Raw genomic sequence first — 18,925 nt, forward strand, 5'->3', positions numbered from 1 at the left:
TTTCGCGGAATTATTACGTAATATGTTTCCATGTATGAAATCTATCTTTTCCACTTGGTACTTCCCACTTAAGACAGATCCAAATCGATTTACAAGCGGAGAAAGATCCGAAGGAGAAGACTGCTCCGATATTCCGTCGGGTGACTCGGTGGCGTTTTATGAACTCCGCAGTTTTCCGTTTCACGGACAATCGGACGCGTATACGTGCAGCACTAGGAGGGATAGATGGCCAGTCTAGTCCAATCGTCGATATTGATGTCGACTGGTCCGAGGGCTGTGGTTCTCGGCCGTCAAAACAAAGTAATTTGTCTGTGGATTCGCCGTCTCACGTCGCGGTGTGCACGTGGCCGTACTTGTTACAAATCGCCGGGCAACCGTCAGTCAGGTTCGATGGTTCCACTTCGTGTCTCCGGATTCCCGCACCGGATTGCCGCAGCTGTTCCCGGATCACGGAAATTTCGTAGGATCGATCTCGTGCAGCCGCCGCTCCGGGGACGGCGATAAATAATTGCGCTTCTAACTTGAACGAGCCATCCTTACGAAGAAAATAAGTTCGTTAATCGAGTGAATCTAATTTCTTCTCTTTCTCTTTCACATAATCATTGAAGCATTTTTTCGATTTGCCTATTCAAAGAATGCTTCGAAATCAAGTACTTTGATATTTCCGGTGAGAATCTTTGTTATTTTTTTACCAAAAAATAGGGGGAGTTTCCCTAGTAGCGGACCCTTAAGGTTTTTTGTAGATAAATTAAAAAAATGTATTTTATTTCTTTTATATTTTGCATTAATTATTAGTTAACAATATTAGAAATGAGAATAAATGAACGGAATAATCAACTTTTTTATAATATAATATTTAAATCAGTGTCAAACTTTGGTATAAAATTTTGTACGATCTTGAAGTGGCGCCTAGTACCGGACATGGTTAAAATAGATCCCCTAAACACCGTATAACTTCAAAATAATTTATAATGATCACAAATATAATTATCAGAACACTCAGGGATCAGCATATGCCTCGTGAGCCCATTCCTAGCAGCTGGAGTATTGAATTCAATCTTTTTCATTGTTCTCTAGGCAAACTACACAGGTAGTATCATTGTTTGTATGTTTAGATGTTAGTGTTCTAATTTTCTTTATCTTCTTTGATCGATTCGTCTTCTTTTTAAACTTATTTTTTCACAGACATGCAATACTGACATTTTTAGTATCTGGCAAGATTAGAACAAAATATTCTGTCCGAGCCAGGGGACAAAAAATGTATTAAAAAATAACGAATTCGTAAAAACTAGTTTACTTTATGTAAAAAGCACATAGATATTTGAAAACTATTTATCAAAATACTTCATAATACAAGAACATGTATTGTAGACAACAAATCTTCGTAAGTATGACCTATTTCTAAATTATACAATGCAACGTTTTATCTTCAAACGCATCGATTAACAGCCCTCTTAGCTTGCGTATGCAAATCTGGAGTGTGTCGCATCCTGCACGTGGATCACTATACTTTCTCTGCCCTGTCACCGAAATTACCACCCGATCGCGTTTTTATTCGCATAGGTATGACATATGTCCGGTACTAGGTGCCGTCCGGCGCTAAGGGAACTCCCCCTATATTGTTAATATCGCATCTTTCGATTTCAGGAATATAATTGAGTTTTGCGCTTAACATCATTTTTACGAAAATATATAAATCAGAAAAAAAGTACAATTGACTTAACATTTTGATGTTAATTGAAGCTATATTAGATGCTTCCAATTTCATAAAAACTCAATTTAATTAATTGATTGATTTCAACAATCTTACAGTTTTGTATTTATTTAAGCACCGATTCTAATCATATATTTTTATGTTATGTATAATTGCTGAAATAAGACAGCTAAAACATTTTTATCATTTTATTCAAATATTGTGTATTATTCTTCTGTGAAGTTCGAAATCACATAATTCATTTATCGTCGAGCAATTACAAATATTTTATATAGCGAATATTTAATATTTCTCAAGATTTTAAATGCCAAATAATGGCTGCTGACAAGTGATAAGTGAGCGGCGATCGATTGAATTATCGCGAATTATACGAACTATATTGTCCCTCACGAATTCAAACTTTCGTCGTACGTATGTATATCCCGCCCGATTGAGCACAGAATTCCCAGACATCAAAGCTCGTCGATTCAAAGTCCGACGTCACTTGGCCGAAGTTCCAGTACGTAAGGAGGAAATGAATAGACAAGGCGGTCGGCGGAATGAATAGGAAGAGATGTCTCTCTTCCGACATTGTTTGCGTGGCTTTGCCGCGGACTTTGAGAGCTTCTTTGAAAGGAACGTCACTATCGGAACTAGAAGCGAGAGGAAGCGAACAAAAATTTTAGAGTCGACGAACTTTGTGCTTGTGCAATATATTTCATAGAGTTCGTTAAAAGAATCGATATTAATATTAATAATATCCTTTGAAGAGCTTAACATCCATTTTTTCTTAAAACATAACATTAATATTAATAATTATAATTAAAGATCTCTTCACAGTTTTTAATGCGTTTGCTAAAAAATAATAGAAAACTTTTGAATATTAGGTAATATAGTATAATATGTTTTAAATTTAGTATTTTAGTCATATTAAAAATTTATACCTTCTGCACTATTTTTTAGTATTATTGCGATACTTAATTATCTTTTAGATTTGTTACCTTCTAACATATAATAGCGGATCTTCCAATTTTTTATTAAAATATTTTTGGAACTGATAAAATATTTAAAAAAAGAATACCAAACTAAAAGCACATTAACATTGCTTCAATATTTTATTTCAAAGTGGCAAAATACCTAAAACTGATAACGCATTTTTTATACGTGCTATGTATAAAATTCATCTAGACGATAAAATCTCGAGAGAAGAATAATGATAAAGTTTTGAAAAGTTTGCAGGGATTTGAATTAAAATTGTCATTTGTATTGAAACGGAGATATATTTCTTCTTTTTTCCCCAACAAATCAACCACTCAATGAACGACTTCCCGTGTTCGTCCGTTTTTCCACCTCTTCACTTCGTTCTTTTCGAAGCCCTGCCTCAGCTTCATTTCACTTTTCGCTTCATCTAGCATCAATTTCTGCGTTTCATTTCTTTCTTTCATCAGCATCCTTGCTTTCTATACATCGTTCTCTCTTATTTCATATTGGAATCTCTTTCGCGTTTTTCATTTCATAACACTTTGCCGCTCCTTTGGATCAAAACTGTGTGCGTCGTCTTGTCAGATTCTACGTCCGGCGCCCGTATTTCTGATTACAAGCTATCGACCACATTGAATTTTATGGAGAGAGCAGTGTTTTGTATTTTCACGCTAGAATGATGATACGAATATTTTGGAAATGTAACATATTTTCAAAAAATTTAGACAAGCAAATCTGTTGCGAGAACAATAATATTTTTTTACGGATATTTTTAGTTAACTATTATTAGTTAACTATTTTCTATATAGTTTGTACATACAAATCAAGAGAATATAGAAACTCGTTAGAAAATTACTTAAGCCGTATAAAAATGCTCCGCTTATAAAGATAATAAAGGAAATTTTTCGAGAATACGATAGATCTCGTATATAAATATTAAAATATTACAATTGAGGATGCATATACACTTCAAAAAGACTTGAAAAAGGCAATATTTTTATTATAGGTTTGTTTAAGTTAAATTCGAAAGTTAATTAATGCACAGCTTTAAGAGTTAAAATAACAATTACAATTTTTTTATAAAAGTTAAAAATTGATAAACAAGTATATTAATAATTTTGCAATTACAAAAGCGTGATTTTAAAAAAAAAAGTTATATATAACATAATAACGTAACTTTATTGAAAATTACTTTTATATAATAAAGTGTCAAATAGAATACTAAATAATAGAAACACCATTCAATAAAAATCACATTTATCACAAAAGTCACGTATCATAAAGGTATTCAAATAGCATCGCGACGAAAAATAATTATGGTTTGCAAATAAGAGCTGAATTGCCAGAATATCCATGCATCTCACGGATTCGCTAGTTATGATTTATTACCATTGCATGTATAACTTCGTATATTTGCTTGAGTAAATCGGAATGCAATCTCGTCGCACGAAGTGCTTTAAAGAATTATGAACTAACGTCGCATCGCTCGCCGAAGCGTCGAGTAGTATCATGTCATATAAAATTACATTTACGCAGCAAATATGCAGAAATTGCTATTATACACAGTGGCATATATTGTTCCGACAACAGGAATTAGCTCTGTCCATGACGAAATGATAAGCGACCGTGTTTGAACAAATTCTAAAATCTCATCCCGCAAGTTCATACGGTCAGCATTTAAATTTTATTTCTCTTATGATACCAGACACTGACCATACGTATATGAAAATCTTGTCAAGTGACAATCTTTCTGGTTGCGTTTCTGGTTATGTGTACGATGTATTATGATATTTTCACAATATGCAATATATTTGTTGTTCTAGCGTGGAAATATTTTCTCATATCCCCCTACACAACTATGAATTATTGCATAGTAATATAATTACAAAATGTAGTAAATTATAAGATGCAATTTTTAAAAGAAATAATTGCATCTTTACGTTTAGAAATCCTATAATTATTTCACATACACATAATTGGATTAAAATATGTTAAATTAATATTTTATCTAATTATAGATTACTTAATAATATAGTTTACTTTTTAACGAGTAAAAATTTTGAGAGAGAGAATAACTTAAGATATAATATTTATTTTAAAATAACAAGTTTAATCGTTTTCAAATATGCTTTTTAATATATGTTTAATTTAGTATTATTGAAATAGTAATATTCGAATAAATATATGTTTAATAAAGTAATATATGTTTAATATATTCACGACATATTCCTAATAAATTGTGATATTTATATAATATCAGCAACGCATACATCGAAAGAATATTTTCCTCAAAAAGTAACGATATTTATGGATTTACCAAGTCCCCCCTCTCTCTCTCTCTTCCTTTTTCCCTCACTCCCTCCCTCCCTCCCTCTCTCTCTCTCTCTCTCTCTCTCTCTCTCTATATATATATATATATATATATATATATATACACACACACACACACACACACACACATATATATATTTACTCTATATATGTGTATAAGTGTAGACTTCTAATTTTATTTAACTTTCGATTTGCGTACTTGTACAAAACATCTCGACAAGTCATAACTAACAGTACAGGTTTTATATTTTTGTGGTACACCGTTTCTGAAATATTAGATTTCACCCCCAAGGGGTGGTTTTTAAAAATTATTATGGTAAATTAGTCTTTGTAAGAAACCTTAATTAACAGCGTGAGTCCCATATTTCTGCGACGCATCATTTTCGAAATATTATTTTTCATCTTCAAGAGATGATTTTTGAAATTTACTTTTACAAGGGATGGTTTTCGAAAATTGTTACTATACGATAAATTACTTTTTTTCAATTTTATTTAACAAGAGAAGTTCCATATTTTTACGGCTCCGGTTTCTAAAATATTAAATTCCACCCCGAAGGGATAGTTTTGTTACTGTACGATAAATTAATCTCTCACACGTACGTACACACATACATATACATATCACACGTATGGACGCACATACACACAAATAATTTTGTCTCTTAAAGCATTTTGCACATGCATGCAATAATCATATATGCACGATGTAAACGCCGCTTGAGGGACAAACTCGCTTTGCGTGTGTGCGTGCGAACATATGTACGTGAGTCTGAACCTGGAAAAGGAAAAAAGAAGAATAAAAAATGTCACAATTCTAACATTCGATCATCATTTCTCAGGATTGACTCCACCGATTTTATTCAAACTGGTCGCAATCGAAAGCTTATATTCACATTATATAATAAAAGTGTCGTTAGATTTTTGATTACGGCTTTAGTTTATTAAATATCTTAACCGAAAGTTTACTTGATGTGAAATTCCGGATAAGCTGCTTGGTACCGCCGCGTCGAGAACAGTGACTCTCAATGCTCGGATCCTGTTTTTTATGTACTTGGCGTCGCGACGCTATCGCATCGCTTGATATGGCATTTAAGGGGATCCTAAAGTGACTTTTTTACCGATATAACATTATATTTCTTTTGTACCTAAATCTTTTTATTAATTGCACAGAATAGTAAATGCTTCTCCACGATTAAAGTACACACAGAAACAAATCGGGAACCTCCCGATTTTATGTTAAAAAACAAAAAAAATTGAAAAATTACAATTTTTTTATCGGCTTCTGTAACAATATTTGCTTTATATGTACAAAATAAGATAGGTCCCTGCTAGATATTGCACGAAGGAATATAAATAAACTTTTAGAAATGAGTTTAGAAGCATAATGAAAAAGATTTCGGTTTAGAAACCGAAATCTTTTTCATTATGCTTCTAAACTCATTTCTAAAAGTTTATTTATATTCCTTCGCGGGAACTTATCTTATTTTGTACATACAAACTGCAAAACTTTTATATTAAGCAAATATTGTTACGACTTTTTTACGATTTTTCAATTTTTTTTGGTTTTTAACATAAAATCGGGGGTTCCCGGTTTGTTTCTGTGTGTACTTTAATCGTGGAGAAACATTTACTATTCTGTGCAATTAATAAAAAGATTTCGATACAAAAAGAAATATAATGTTATATCGGTAAAAAAGTCACTTTAGGATCCCCTTAAGGAGATCCCTCAAGCATACTTTTTTACCGACAATAACATCATAATTTTCGGAAGTGTGCCATTTTTTATTGTCTGTATAGAATTAAAAATCCTTCTCCAGAATTTAAGTATAGACGCAAACGGACACGTAAAAACTCTATACAGTATGAGATTTTATATTGAGAAAGAAAATAAGTATAAAATTACATTTTTATTTATCGACTTCTTAAATCAACATGGCGTCAGAGCTGTCAACTTGTACAAATATTAGCTTCTTATAAAAGTTTTATAGCTTTTATGCATAAAACAGTAGTTTTCGAGATTGTGTATTGCACCGTAAAACATTGTCGAACTATAAAAGCTGAATTTTATTGCCTAATTAATAAATGGCATTCTTTCTAAAATTTCAGTCCGTATATACCTGAAATATCGGTAAAGTAGTGGAAAAATCAGTGCATCTTCTTTATAAATAACGTGATAGAGAGAGATACGGGATGAGGATTAGATGAGGGCGCTGTAATCGTGTAAGAGTTCGCCGTTCAATGAGGGATTCCCTTAATATAGTAGAATAATGGATGAATATAAATTAATTGAAAATGAATGCAGAAAAGACGAAATATATGATAATTAGGAGTGTAAGAAAGGAACTGAAAGGAAATATTGTATTGAAATGCTTGGATGGAATTGAGTTAGAGCGAGTAGAGATAATGAAATACCTAGGAATAATTATTGATGATAAACTTCGATTTAAAGATCATTGTGACTATATGTTAAAAAAGATAGGAAAAAAGACGAGTTTTTTAAAATAGAATAGGAAATTGTATATCGGCATATACTAGATATATTGTATGTACAGGTAAGGCAATCGTAGCACCTCGAATATTGTGCAACATTATGGATATGGGAGAAACACAGCTGGATAAATTGCAGGTAGCTCAAAATCGGACAATGAGAGTTATATTACAATGTGATAGGTATACCAAAGTAGAACATATGCTGCAAATGTTGCAGTTCATGTCCATAAGAAAGAGGCTATATTATAACATATGTTTATTTATTTTTAAGATTTTAAGGAATTTGCTGACAGAGCAACTAAGAAATAGATTAGAAATAGTAGGAAATGTAAGTGAAAGACAAACGCGACAGGCCGGAGATATTGCAATACAATTTCGCAGAACAAGAAGTGCGTAAAAGAGTATGTTTTATGAAGGAGTAAAATTATATGTATAATGCTTTACCAGCCGAAACAAAACATTGTGAAAGGATGGAACCGTCTAAGCGAATGTTAAAGGAATATATTTTATTTAATGTAACCTAAGATTGTATAGTATAAATAGCTGTGAGAAAGCTAATAAAAATCAATCTCTCTCTCTCTCTCTTTCTCTCTCTCTCTCTCTCTCTCTCTCTCTCTCTCCCCTCTCTCCCCCCTCTCTCTCTCTCCCTCCCTCCCTCCCTCTCTCTCTCTCTCTCCCTCCATTTCCTTTCGGTTCCTTTCTTACACTCCTAACTATCATATATTTCGTTTTTCCTGCATCCATTTTCAATTTATTCCTATTCATCCATTTTTCTACCATATTAAATGCCATATTTATTTCTGACTTTAACTGCTCACTACTTTCACCAACTACATATATTAATGTATCATCCGCAAACATTTTTATTCTACATCCTTCAGGGCAAATTTTAATTATATCATTAATATATACAATAAACAACAAGGGTCCTAGACGAGATCCTTGCGGCACTCCATATTCAGTGGCAATTAATTTAGACCATTTATCGTTGAAACGAACCTGCTGCGTTCTATTATTTAAGTATGATTTTAACCATTCTAAAACCATCCCTTTAATTCCATATTGATATAATTTTTCTATTAATCTTTCTCTATTTATTGTTTCGAAAGCTCGCTTAAGATCTATAAATATTACTCCAACCATTTTTCCTTCGCTAACTATTAATTTCCATTCGTCAACAACAGTTTGAATTGCCGTTTCACACGAATACTGTTTTCTAAAACCTGATTGATGTTCTGTTATAATACTATTAGATTCCAGATACATTTCAATTTGCTTCTTTATCACTAATTCTAACACTTTCTCATATATTGGTAGCATATTAATAGGTCTATATTCACTTGCTTTTTTAGCTTTTTCTATTTTTGGAATCGGTATTATCGTTGATGTTTTCCAACTCTCTGGACAGCAACCTTCCCTCAAAGAATTATTTATTACCTCAACAAACTCTTCTTTTATTACATTAAACGTTGACTTTAATACATCGCTAGTTATTCCTTCTTCCGTCCCTTTCTTTTTTGGTAATCTCATAACAATTTCCTCTAAATCCTCTACATTAATCATCTCAAAGTTTTCTACAATTCCTGTATTGTCAATAGTATAAACAATTCTTCTACCCGTGTCTCTAGATTTATCAATATTTATAGATTTCACTATGTTACTAATACTTTGTACGTAATATATGTTGAATTTATCAGCTATATTACATCCGTTAATGTCGTCTATTATCTCAAAATCTATGTTATCTATATCTTTTGTACCCCTTGATTCACCTCTAATTAATTCTTTCAAAGTTTTCCACATTTTCGTAGGATTTTCTTTATTACTATCTATCATATCTTCATAGAATTCCTTCCTCTTTTCCCTGATTAATTTAACTACAGCATTTCTTTCAGTTTTAAACTGCAACCAATTCTGTTCCATATTGTCGTACACTGCCTTATTATACGCTTCATCCCTTTTATTTGCTGCTTCTCTTATATCATCTGAAAACCATTGTTTCCCTTCCCAAGCTTTTGGAATTCTAAACTTTTTCTTAGGCTATAATGTCCAGTGCCTCTACTATGCTATCAACAAATTTTATCAACAAATTTTCTCTCTCTCTCTCTCTCTCTCTCTCTCTCTCCTTCTCTTTCTTTATAGCTCGAGAAATTATTTCTCGGTCTATAAAGAAAAATACATGCGGTGTCATACAGAAACTTTCAAGTGTAACACGTAGAACTTTGTAAAATGAGAATACGTGGTAAGATACGTATACGAAGTAGATTGCAAGTTTGTAATAGCCAGCTAAAAGGAAAGAAAGAATATTTCTATCACAAGTAAGGGAAAAAATTACGTCTCTATTACACAAAGTTTCAAGAGAAGACTGTCACTTTATGAAATAGACCACCATCTTCAATTTCCAATTATGTACTATACGAAAAAATTTTTTGTTGCATTAATCGCCAGTAATTTTAAAGACTTATAATTAATAAAAAATATTATTATATATTCTACATAATTTATATATATATTTTTTCCTTCATACAGCATTTCATATTGTTTATAACGTATATACTGTAAAGTGTCGATATTTTCAGATAATTTGAATCTGAACTTTTCATTATGTGTTCAATACTAATAATAAAAATAAAATATTGAATGAAGTATTAAATTTACAGCGTGTTTTTCATTAAGGATTTCCTTTTTTTAAGCGTCTCTAAATATGACTAACGAAAAATTACGCCATTTTATACTATATTTTACGTGAATAAAAATAGAATACGGTCAATTTGCGTCGATTTTTACGCGAATTAACGCTTCTGTGGCCCACTTTTCGTTGGCACTTTTTACGGATCGTTTAGCTATTTTCAGGGCTTTTTCCATGCAAAATCCTCGTGGAATTACATTGTCATTCGATAACATTTCGTTTTTCCGTTCCGACGTCATACGTGATATTTTAGGCGATTGAGAGGCACTCGTGCTGAGACGAGAATATGGTAGAACGTCCTGAGGGAGGAAGAATAAGGACGCCTACTTCGATCTGAGACAGAAGTGCAGCGAAGAGAAGGCAAAAGGGAAAATTGTACTTGCATGAATGGAACACGACTTTTCGATCCTATGGTTTCCTTTCCCCTCTATCTGTCGCGGACTAAAATTGCATCTACCGCTGATCTCGTTCGCTCCTCTCTTCCTGGCTTTACGACGCCCCGTTTGCAAATTCGAGACACGCTCATCCTAATTCAACGACGATAAGTCGTCGTTCGCAATCATGTTCGCTCAACCATCGACGAGATTCGCATTGGATGACAACGAAGAAGCCGAAATCTGATTAGATGAACTGATTAGATATGGATAGAACAAGGTGACAGTGGTATGCAATCGGATAAGACAGATGAGAGGAGAAGCAAGTGTGCTGTAAGTCTGGAATGCTCTCGAAAATACCAGCGCTTTTATGAGAGCGAATCGCACTAATTTCGCAGGATTTGCTTCTCATCGGAAATTTCGCTTCTCCGAGATCTAATCACGGAGCATAGCTTTACATATCTTATCCTTTGATTCCAAACACGTTTTCTAATCTGATAGTGGCAATTCAGCGGCAATCCGCCGACGAGTATGTAAGTATTGGTAGCAATAGATAAGAAAACTAGGAATAAAAGGCAAATGTAAATGCAAATTCAACGTGATGTCGCGCAAGTAACTGCTTCAAAATATAAGTTTAAATAAATGTTTAATACTAGGACACACACACACACACACACACACACACACACACACACATACATAACCAGATATAAAGTTTCATAACTATAATGTAGCATGTTTTTAATAAATGTCTGTAGAGTTCTTCAAATTACGGGATCTCTTTAATTGTATAAAGTTTGATTAATTTAAAGTTTAAGTTTCTTTTGTAAAAATACAATTTTGAGCGTCTTTTTTCATATAATGTTTTATATAATCTAAAATATTTCTTTCAAATATTATTTGTTATTTTTTCCTGCGTCTTTGAGAGAATTTTATTGTTATTGTATTAGTTTATTTGGATATATAGATTGACATATCTGGTCTTAAAATTTTCTCTCTTACATATCTAGTTAATATTAATCGGAGGTGTTTTGTACAAGTACGCAAATCGAAAGTTAAATAAAATTAGAAGTCTACACTTATACACATATATAGAGTAAATATATATATATATATATATATAGAGAGAGAGAGAGAGAGAGAGAATAATCTGTCTGGTACGAATAAATTTTGGAAACTACAGTGGCGGAAAACTTTTGTACGCATAACTGATTGTGAGTCGAAGTTTCGAGCCTGTATGCCACATTTTCCCTTCACGAATTTAACTCATCGCCAACTATTTTCAGACGGCTCGCATCTCTACGTATATTCGCCCCGACCGAAATCGATTTCCAAAATCGAGCAGTCAAAGGTTTCCGTTCAAAAACCTTTCTAGTTTAACGAAAAAAGAGAACAGTGGCAATTGAAAAATTATATTCTGAAAAAGTTACAAAGACGAAAGCGAATAATTGCGAACGAACTACTTAGAAATATTTTAAGGCACATTTTCTGAGAAATGTGAGGAACAATTATGCTACTAGAGTGTCATACGCATATATAAAATGTGCATAACAGATAAAATAATAAAGAATTATGTATGTAAAAATATTAAAGCATTGTAAAATGTAGCTCAATAGCAGCTCAATATGTACCTCAAGAGTTTTTCAGGGCATTCAAGCAATCTTTAGCAAGTATTACAATATAATAATTATGCTTTCATATAATGCATAAGATGTTTTGTAAAGAAAAGAAACTAAAATATATTAATTAATATTTGGTAAAAAATTGCTTGCTAAGCAAAATATACAACAGTGTTATTTCTGTCGAGAGTACTTACTTGTTCCTGAAATGCGAATAGCAAAACTTTTTACATGATCCGACGATCCCGCAAAATTTACAAATTATGCAGGATCCATCCATTTCATCTTTTTCTTCGCCGGCTGGTAACGTCATCCTTCGCGAGTGTGCTTGAAAAATTTTTGAATTATACCGTGAGTCCGTTAACCTTCTTTGTCCGGGCTTCTCCTCGTGAGATGATGCCGCGATTTCTCGATCGAGATACATGCATGGCGAATATCAAAATATATTCATAAATCGCGTGACTTATTCATGCGCGGTGAAATCATGTTGTGCCATTTAATATCGTATCATCAATTTTTCGAAAGATTATTTCAAAGCATAAATTTGTTTTTCTCCAATTTCGATATTAAATATATACGAATCACTTGTAAAATAAATAGTGCGAGAGTTGTTTTTAGAGAAGTAATGATTAATCGTATGATTATCCATGATCGCGTCTTTTAGCGACGCGCTAATTACTTACCGTGTCCACACCTTCTGCAGCCATTAGCAAACTTGTTCGGAACTTCACGAGGAGTTTCCAGACCAATCTTCTGATGCTGCTAGTATGATCCAGACCGAGCCTGCTCTCCATTATTTAATATTAGTTAGAATATTGCTTGAAAGATTACATAATTCCAAGTAACATTACCAGATGCTTCGTAAAATGTGTCAACTCGATCGTTATTTTTTTATGAATTTATTAATTTCATTTTCTTGCTTATTTAAATATGAAAAATTATATATTATTTTTTTTGTATATGCTATAACATTAAAATACTATTCACACATTACATTGGCAAATATGCATTTACAAAAATATGATATTACTTTATAAAATAATATTAATGTTGTACAAACATTAGTTTTGTGTGGATATGAAATTATCGATCCATGAGATTGTTAACTAAATATTTTATATTTTTTATAAAAAGCTTATATTTTTCCAAAGATAAAGTTTAATTTTTCTTTCTTAACGCATCAATTAATAATTATTTGACTTGAATTATATTGTAATCATAATTTAAATATTGACAAATTTTGAAATAATACTATATACACACATACATACATCTATTATTTAAATTTCAATAATTCTGATATGTAATATGTATACTGCATTTGCTTATATTTAATAACAACTGAAAGCACTTTTTTATTTATGATAAACGCTTTTTCAAGCGAATTAAATTAACAACTTTATAGAAGTAATTCAGCGATTGTGACCTTTGACTTTTACCGTCATTTTTCCGTAAGATGTTACGGGACGAATCCAGACTTTCATTATTCGATATTATACCATATTTGAAAAAAATTTGTGAAAGAAAATAGAGGAGATCTCGTAGTCTGCTATGCGCACGCTATGTTTTATCGTGGAACCAGGCCCTGTTTCTCTTTCATAGCGGTGACGCAATATGATGTACGAGCGTTTCGTGCTCGCCAGGGAAAAGAATACAAAGTGATCGATGGTATAATTAATTCAACCGCGGGCGGAATCGCGCGATGTACGATCGACTGACAAGTATCGATTTCAAACTGACAAATCTCTCTCGCGACGGCGGAGTGTTAAGTATTAGCATCATTTATTAACTGGGCGGCCATCGTAATTGCAATAGCAGTATGATAAAAAAACAAAGTTTTATAATGTAGCATTAATAATCTTTTGTATATTAATAATAAATTACTTACATATACGCAAGTGCACAATAAAGATTGTTATAGAAGTAATTTATCTCTCAGAAGTAACTTATCTAAGTAAGTTATCTCTCTCTTATATTAATGTGTTTTAATATATCTAATAATAAACTACTTAATTGTATACATTATTTTTAATTATATATACTTAAATGTAAAAATTCAATTTTTAATTAATAACTTTTAACAATTTTTAATTAATAACATATATAAAAGAAGCATATATGAATATACATGAATAGTTTTATTTCACATTATTACATAAAACAAATGGTACTTTGTCTCTTTTATTATTAACATGTCTCAAATATATCTGTAAAGATGTTTCCAATTTCAGAATTGATAACACTTATTTGATTTATTTTATGTACAACTTATTCAATTATTACTAAATATACTATAACGTTAAATTTATTATTGCTAAATTTTTGTTAACTGATATCATCTCTTTATTTTTCATTACAGTATGAGAGAGAAAAAAGAAATTCAAGATTTATACGAAATATCCGCATTGCAATATGTAGAAGTGAGATGTTTCTGCTCTTAACCGAATTTCAAAGTTTTGCAGCAGAATTTCGACAGACACCTTTCACGCAGATGTTACCGTATTAATGAAGCCATCAACTGTCGCGCATGCATTCTGTCGACCAAGGCACCTTCGTTACTCGTAATACAATGAGCATTCTAACAAGGTAGATATGTGCGTGCACTGAAAAATATTATATCGAAAATTATGCGAAAATATGGAATTAAAATATCGAATTAAATATATGAGGTAGCTAGCTAACAACACTTCTTTCGGATTTCATATTACGATTCTAAATACCGAGAATACAAAATATAATTGTGTTAAAAATAAAAATTAATTTCATTATTGATATGTCTTGCATTCTCTTTGTTCGATTATTTAAACATTATTTTTTTTTTTAATTTCTTTTATTCCACTCGCATCAAAATAGCTGGACCGTGGTTCAGTTCAGGTTATCAATATTGTTTATTTAAGTACGTCGTAAAAAGTAAACGCTACCGAATTTATACGGCAATCATGTTTATTCGTACATCCATCATCCACACGCTTTCCGAGTGATAAAAATAACGCGTCTGTAGATGACCATGAAAATAGTAAGGGACAACACTTTTTGCATTTTCCTTATCACAATAGTAAATATGTGGAATGCGTATTTGATCTATATTGTATGTCCCATTGAATTTTATAGCGCATTTTGCTATTCGAATCGGTGATTATTGTAACGTATACGTTTCGATTATCATCATATTATAATTAACTTATTGTAAACTTTCATGTGTTAGATAATAATCGAAGCAATAGTAATAATAGGATTTTATTCAAAAAAGTTTATAGTTTTAAATATTCTTAAGTATAGTTTAAGTATTCTATATTTTATATAATAAATGAATATAAGTGCAATACGTACGCATACATCACATACGTACAACATCCATATATACATTCATCACGATAAGAATTTATCTTTATAAATTTGATATAAAATTGTTTATAATTTTTTAAGTATTTTGTTCTTTTTTTTTAATATTATAAGTAATTTTTTATCTAAACTTTCCATTAAATTTCCATTAAAATCTCACTGTCTCTTTTCCTTTCTCTCTTTCTTTCTTCGCCGTTTTAAAATATCTAATGCAACATAAAATTACACAAAGGATTTACTTTATAATTAAGGCACCTAAGGCGAGAACTTACGGCCTATGTTAATAATTAATTTCTGCTCGGCGAGAATTTAATTTTCCACAAGAATTCAATTACATTCAGAGAACGATATATTATTTTTAATGTATATCTGTATATAATTAGTGATTATTATTATAAAATCACTTCATTTTCGATCGTGAATAGAAGTAAAACGTATAAAAGAATCGTGGTGCGAGGATTCGATCTTAAATACTCCGATTAGAAGAGAATGTCAATTTTATGGATGCTTCGCGAAATATAAATCTTTCTACATCCAAGGCATATCGATCGGCACTTTATCTCGTGCGAAACGATTCCAAATCACGGCGCGAAGGATCGCGAGTCTCGATCGTGATTCCGTTTCGTTTTCACATAAACTTTTCACGTTTCTGTTGCAGTCGATCCTCGATGTGACATTAAACGCGCTCGTTTGATTCTCGTCTTAACATGCTTTAACAGCACACGTTAAAGTAGATATATGCCATTTAACGTCTTGGATATCATTGTATGGCTTTGAGTAATTTGCATAAGAAATTAAAACCGAATCTACGAAGATATAATAGTTAAACGAAAGTCTATTTTTATGAATAACAAATCAAGTTCGGAAAGATAAATGTTTGATCGAGGCTTATGCAAAGAGTAAACTGTTGTTAACGAAACTGAGCGAGTAAACATAAAGTTACAGCATAGAATACTAAAACATTTGTAGAAAATTAAAAATTAATAATTAATTTCAACTAGCTTTATTCTAACTAACTAGTAATAAAATAATAGTATCGCGAGTTATAATTGTTTATCTATAATATAACAAAAAACAATGTAGAATTATATAGAATTGAGAGAAGCTTTTGAAAATAATTAATGAATATAATTATTTTACAATTGTTGATAAACATAACTAAAAAAATTATAGTATATGATTTAAGTAAGATTTCTTTCTTAAATATCCTCATGTTATCTTACCATGACAAGATCGATTTTACAGCCAATTGAAAAAATTGCAGATCCTCGCCGGTCAAAGTGCGAACGATAAACGTTAGAATGAGAACTATGAGTGGCCGAATACGAGCAGTGGAGAGGTTCGCTTTTATTCCGCTCTTAACCGGCCACCATAAATCCGCCACTCTCGTCCATGAGGGGTAAAGCAGCGAGAGAACGAGAGAAAGAGACAGAGAGAGAGAGAGAGACAGACAGACAGAGAGAGAGAGAGAGAGAGAGAGAGAAGGGGTGGCTCGACAGGAGCGGAATTGTGGAATAATACAGCGAGGACGCGGGCAACGCGGTGCATCGAATGCGCCAGATTTAATTTCGGCTTTTTTTATATTCGACGTGACGCGTTCGGAATTCAAATGAACTCGATATAATGCCGTTATGCTATCCGCGACCCGCGCACAACCGTTGTGCTGCTTTATTTTTCGTCTGGAATACAGTCGAGATTCTTTTGCATTCGACTGTCGTTCGCATTCTGCGCCTTTTCTCGTACTCGTTTATGGCACTTTGTTTCCGTTTGGATTTTTAAATGCATAAATTTTCATATTACTATAATAAAATTGCGGCGCTGGCAATAATAGACTAAAGCCGCATTTATATATAATAGAAATGAGCTTCTTTCCCTACGTTTTAATTCCATACGTTTTAAAGTTGCTCTAATAGATAATGGAATTTTATTTTTCATTTAATTTACCAACAAAATTTATCTGAAAAGTATAATTGATGGATTAGTTATAAAGAGATATCTAATTGAAAGTTGAATATTAAGAAGTTGTGAAAAATCAAAAATCTCTCAAAGATCTCTCCATAAAAAGAAAGTGTTAAAGCGCAACAAAATAAAATTCAAAAATTCGAAATTTGTCTAATATATAAAATATTACTGTATTGCAATGCAGTGAGTTAAATATGCGATTTACAAGCGTATGAAATGCTTGGATTATTTTGCATTGCTATTTTGCATGTATAATTAAATCCGGATTACACAATCGCGATATTATCGTAAGCGGTCGGTTCATGACCAAAAGCCGCAATTTCAATTTGCTATAAACATTTGTATATAGGATGATTCAAAATTGTTGCTATTCTTAATCTGCAAATTATTTGACTTTTTAATTAATTTTTATAATTTTCTTTTTTAATAGAACTGTATTGCATATCTTTTCACAAATTTCTCTTTTTCAAATCTTTTTTCTATGTTTGATATTATATTTAATTATTCAACAAAAATTAAACTATTCAACAAATTATTCAACAAAAATTAACTTTAAATTAACGTAATAAATTGATAACTAATATAATAAACTTGCTCCCGGTTCAAGATTCTATTAAATGAAATTTAAATTTCTAGAACCTCTAATATACATACATTATCACTTTTAGATGTAATTACGCGCGATTACAAACAGTTATGAGTAGAGAAATGCGGAATCCATCAGTAGTATTAAATGTTTAAAATATATATATATATATATATATATATATATATATATATATATATAACGATTAACGCAATGTATTATTTGCAGTTTCTTTTAATCATACTTGCACCTTGAATACTTGCTCTGTAATCTTGTGTTTCCGCATAAACTAATTTACTTAACGCGTTTCGAATAATTATATTATCCATATACATGTGTATTTTTGCTAAATTGATCAATCTGTTGTCAATTTTTTACCGGTTATTGCTAATTTTTTAGATTTATTATTTGCAGAACTATTTTTTTCTATTTTAACCGTTGGCCTCTAAGAGTCTTTTGATATTAATAAATTGACACTATCTTTGCATTTTATTGAATAAAATTTCTATTTACGTTAATAAAAAAAATTTATGTTGCCATTAATAATTACTTTGTTTCCATCATTACAAATATTTAAAAAAATGCAAAGAGCATTAAAAAAACAGAAATCAATAATATAAAACTTATTTGAAAAAAAAACTTCTTTGTTTAAATAAAAGGTTGAGGAAATAAGAAACCAATATCGTTTTATTTTAATATCATCATTTTTTGTATGCTAAACCGAAAGTTTAATATTTAGATTTAAAAGCTGTTTTATTTTCAGTATACACAGCGTGCAAATAGTTGCACCACATGGTTAAGCATAAACTCGAACGAAACTCCCAAGAAACTACCATTTGCGGGTGTAAGAGAGAAATA

The 18,925-nt window shown here is 31.5% G+C and overlaps 1 protein-coding gene across 1 annotated transcript; it reads right to left on the minus strand.

Annotated features, from left to right (window-relative positions):
- Nucleotides 1-325: 325 nt before the first annotated feature.
- LOC145972383 (uncharacterized) lies at nt 326-12,971 on the minus strand. The gene is made up of 3 exons (XM_083100944.1): nt 12,861-12,971; nt 8,201-9,535; nt 326-535 (listed from the first exon to the last, which is right to left on the minus strand). The coding sequence occupies exons 1-3, from the start codon at nt 12,969-12,971 to the stop codon at nt 326-328; spliced, it is 1,656 nt and encodes a 551-aa protein (XP_082957070.1).
- Nucleotides 12,972-18,925: the final 5,954 nt, after the last annotated feature.

The sequence above is a fragment of the Camponotus vicinus genome, unplaced genomic scaffold, assembly GCF_025532165.1.
Source record: "Camponotus vicinus isolate PSW18456_S1 unplaced genomic scaffold, iyCamVici1.0 SCAF_5, whole genome shotgun sequence".
NCBI classification, from domain to species: domain Eukaryota; kingdom Metazoa; phylum Arthropoda; class Insecta; order Hymenoptera; family Formicidae; genus Camponotus; species Camponotus vicinus.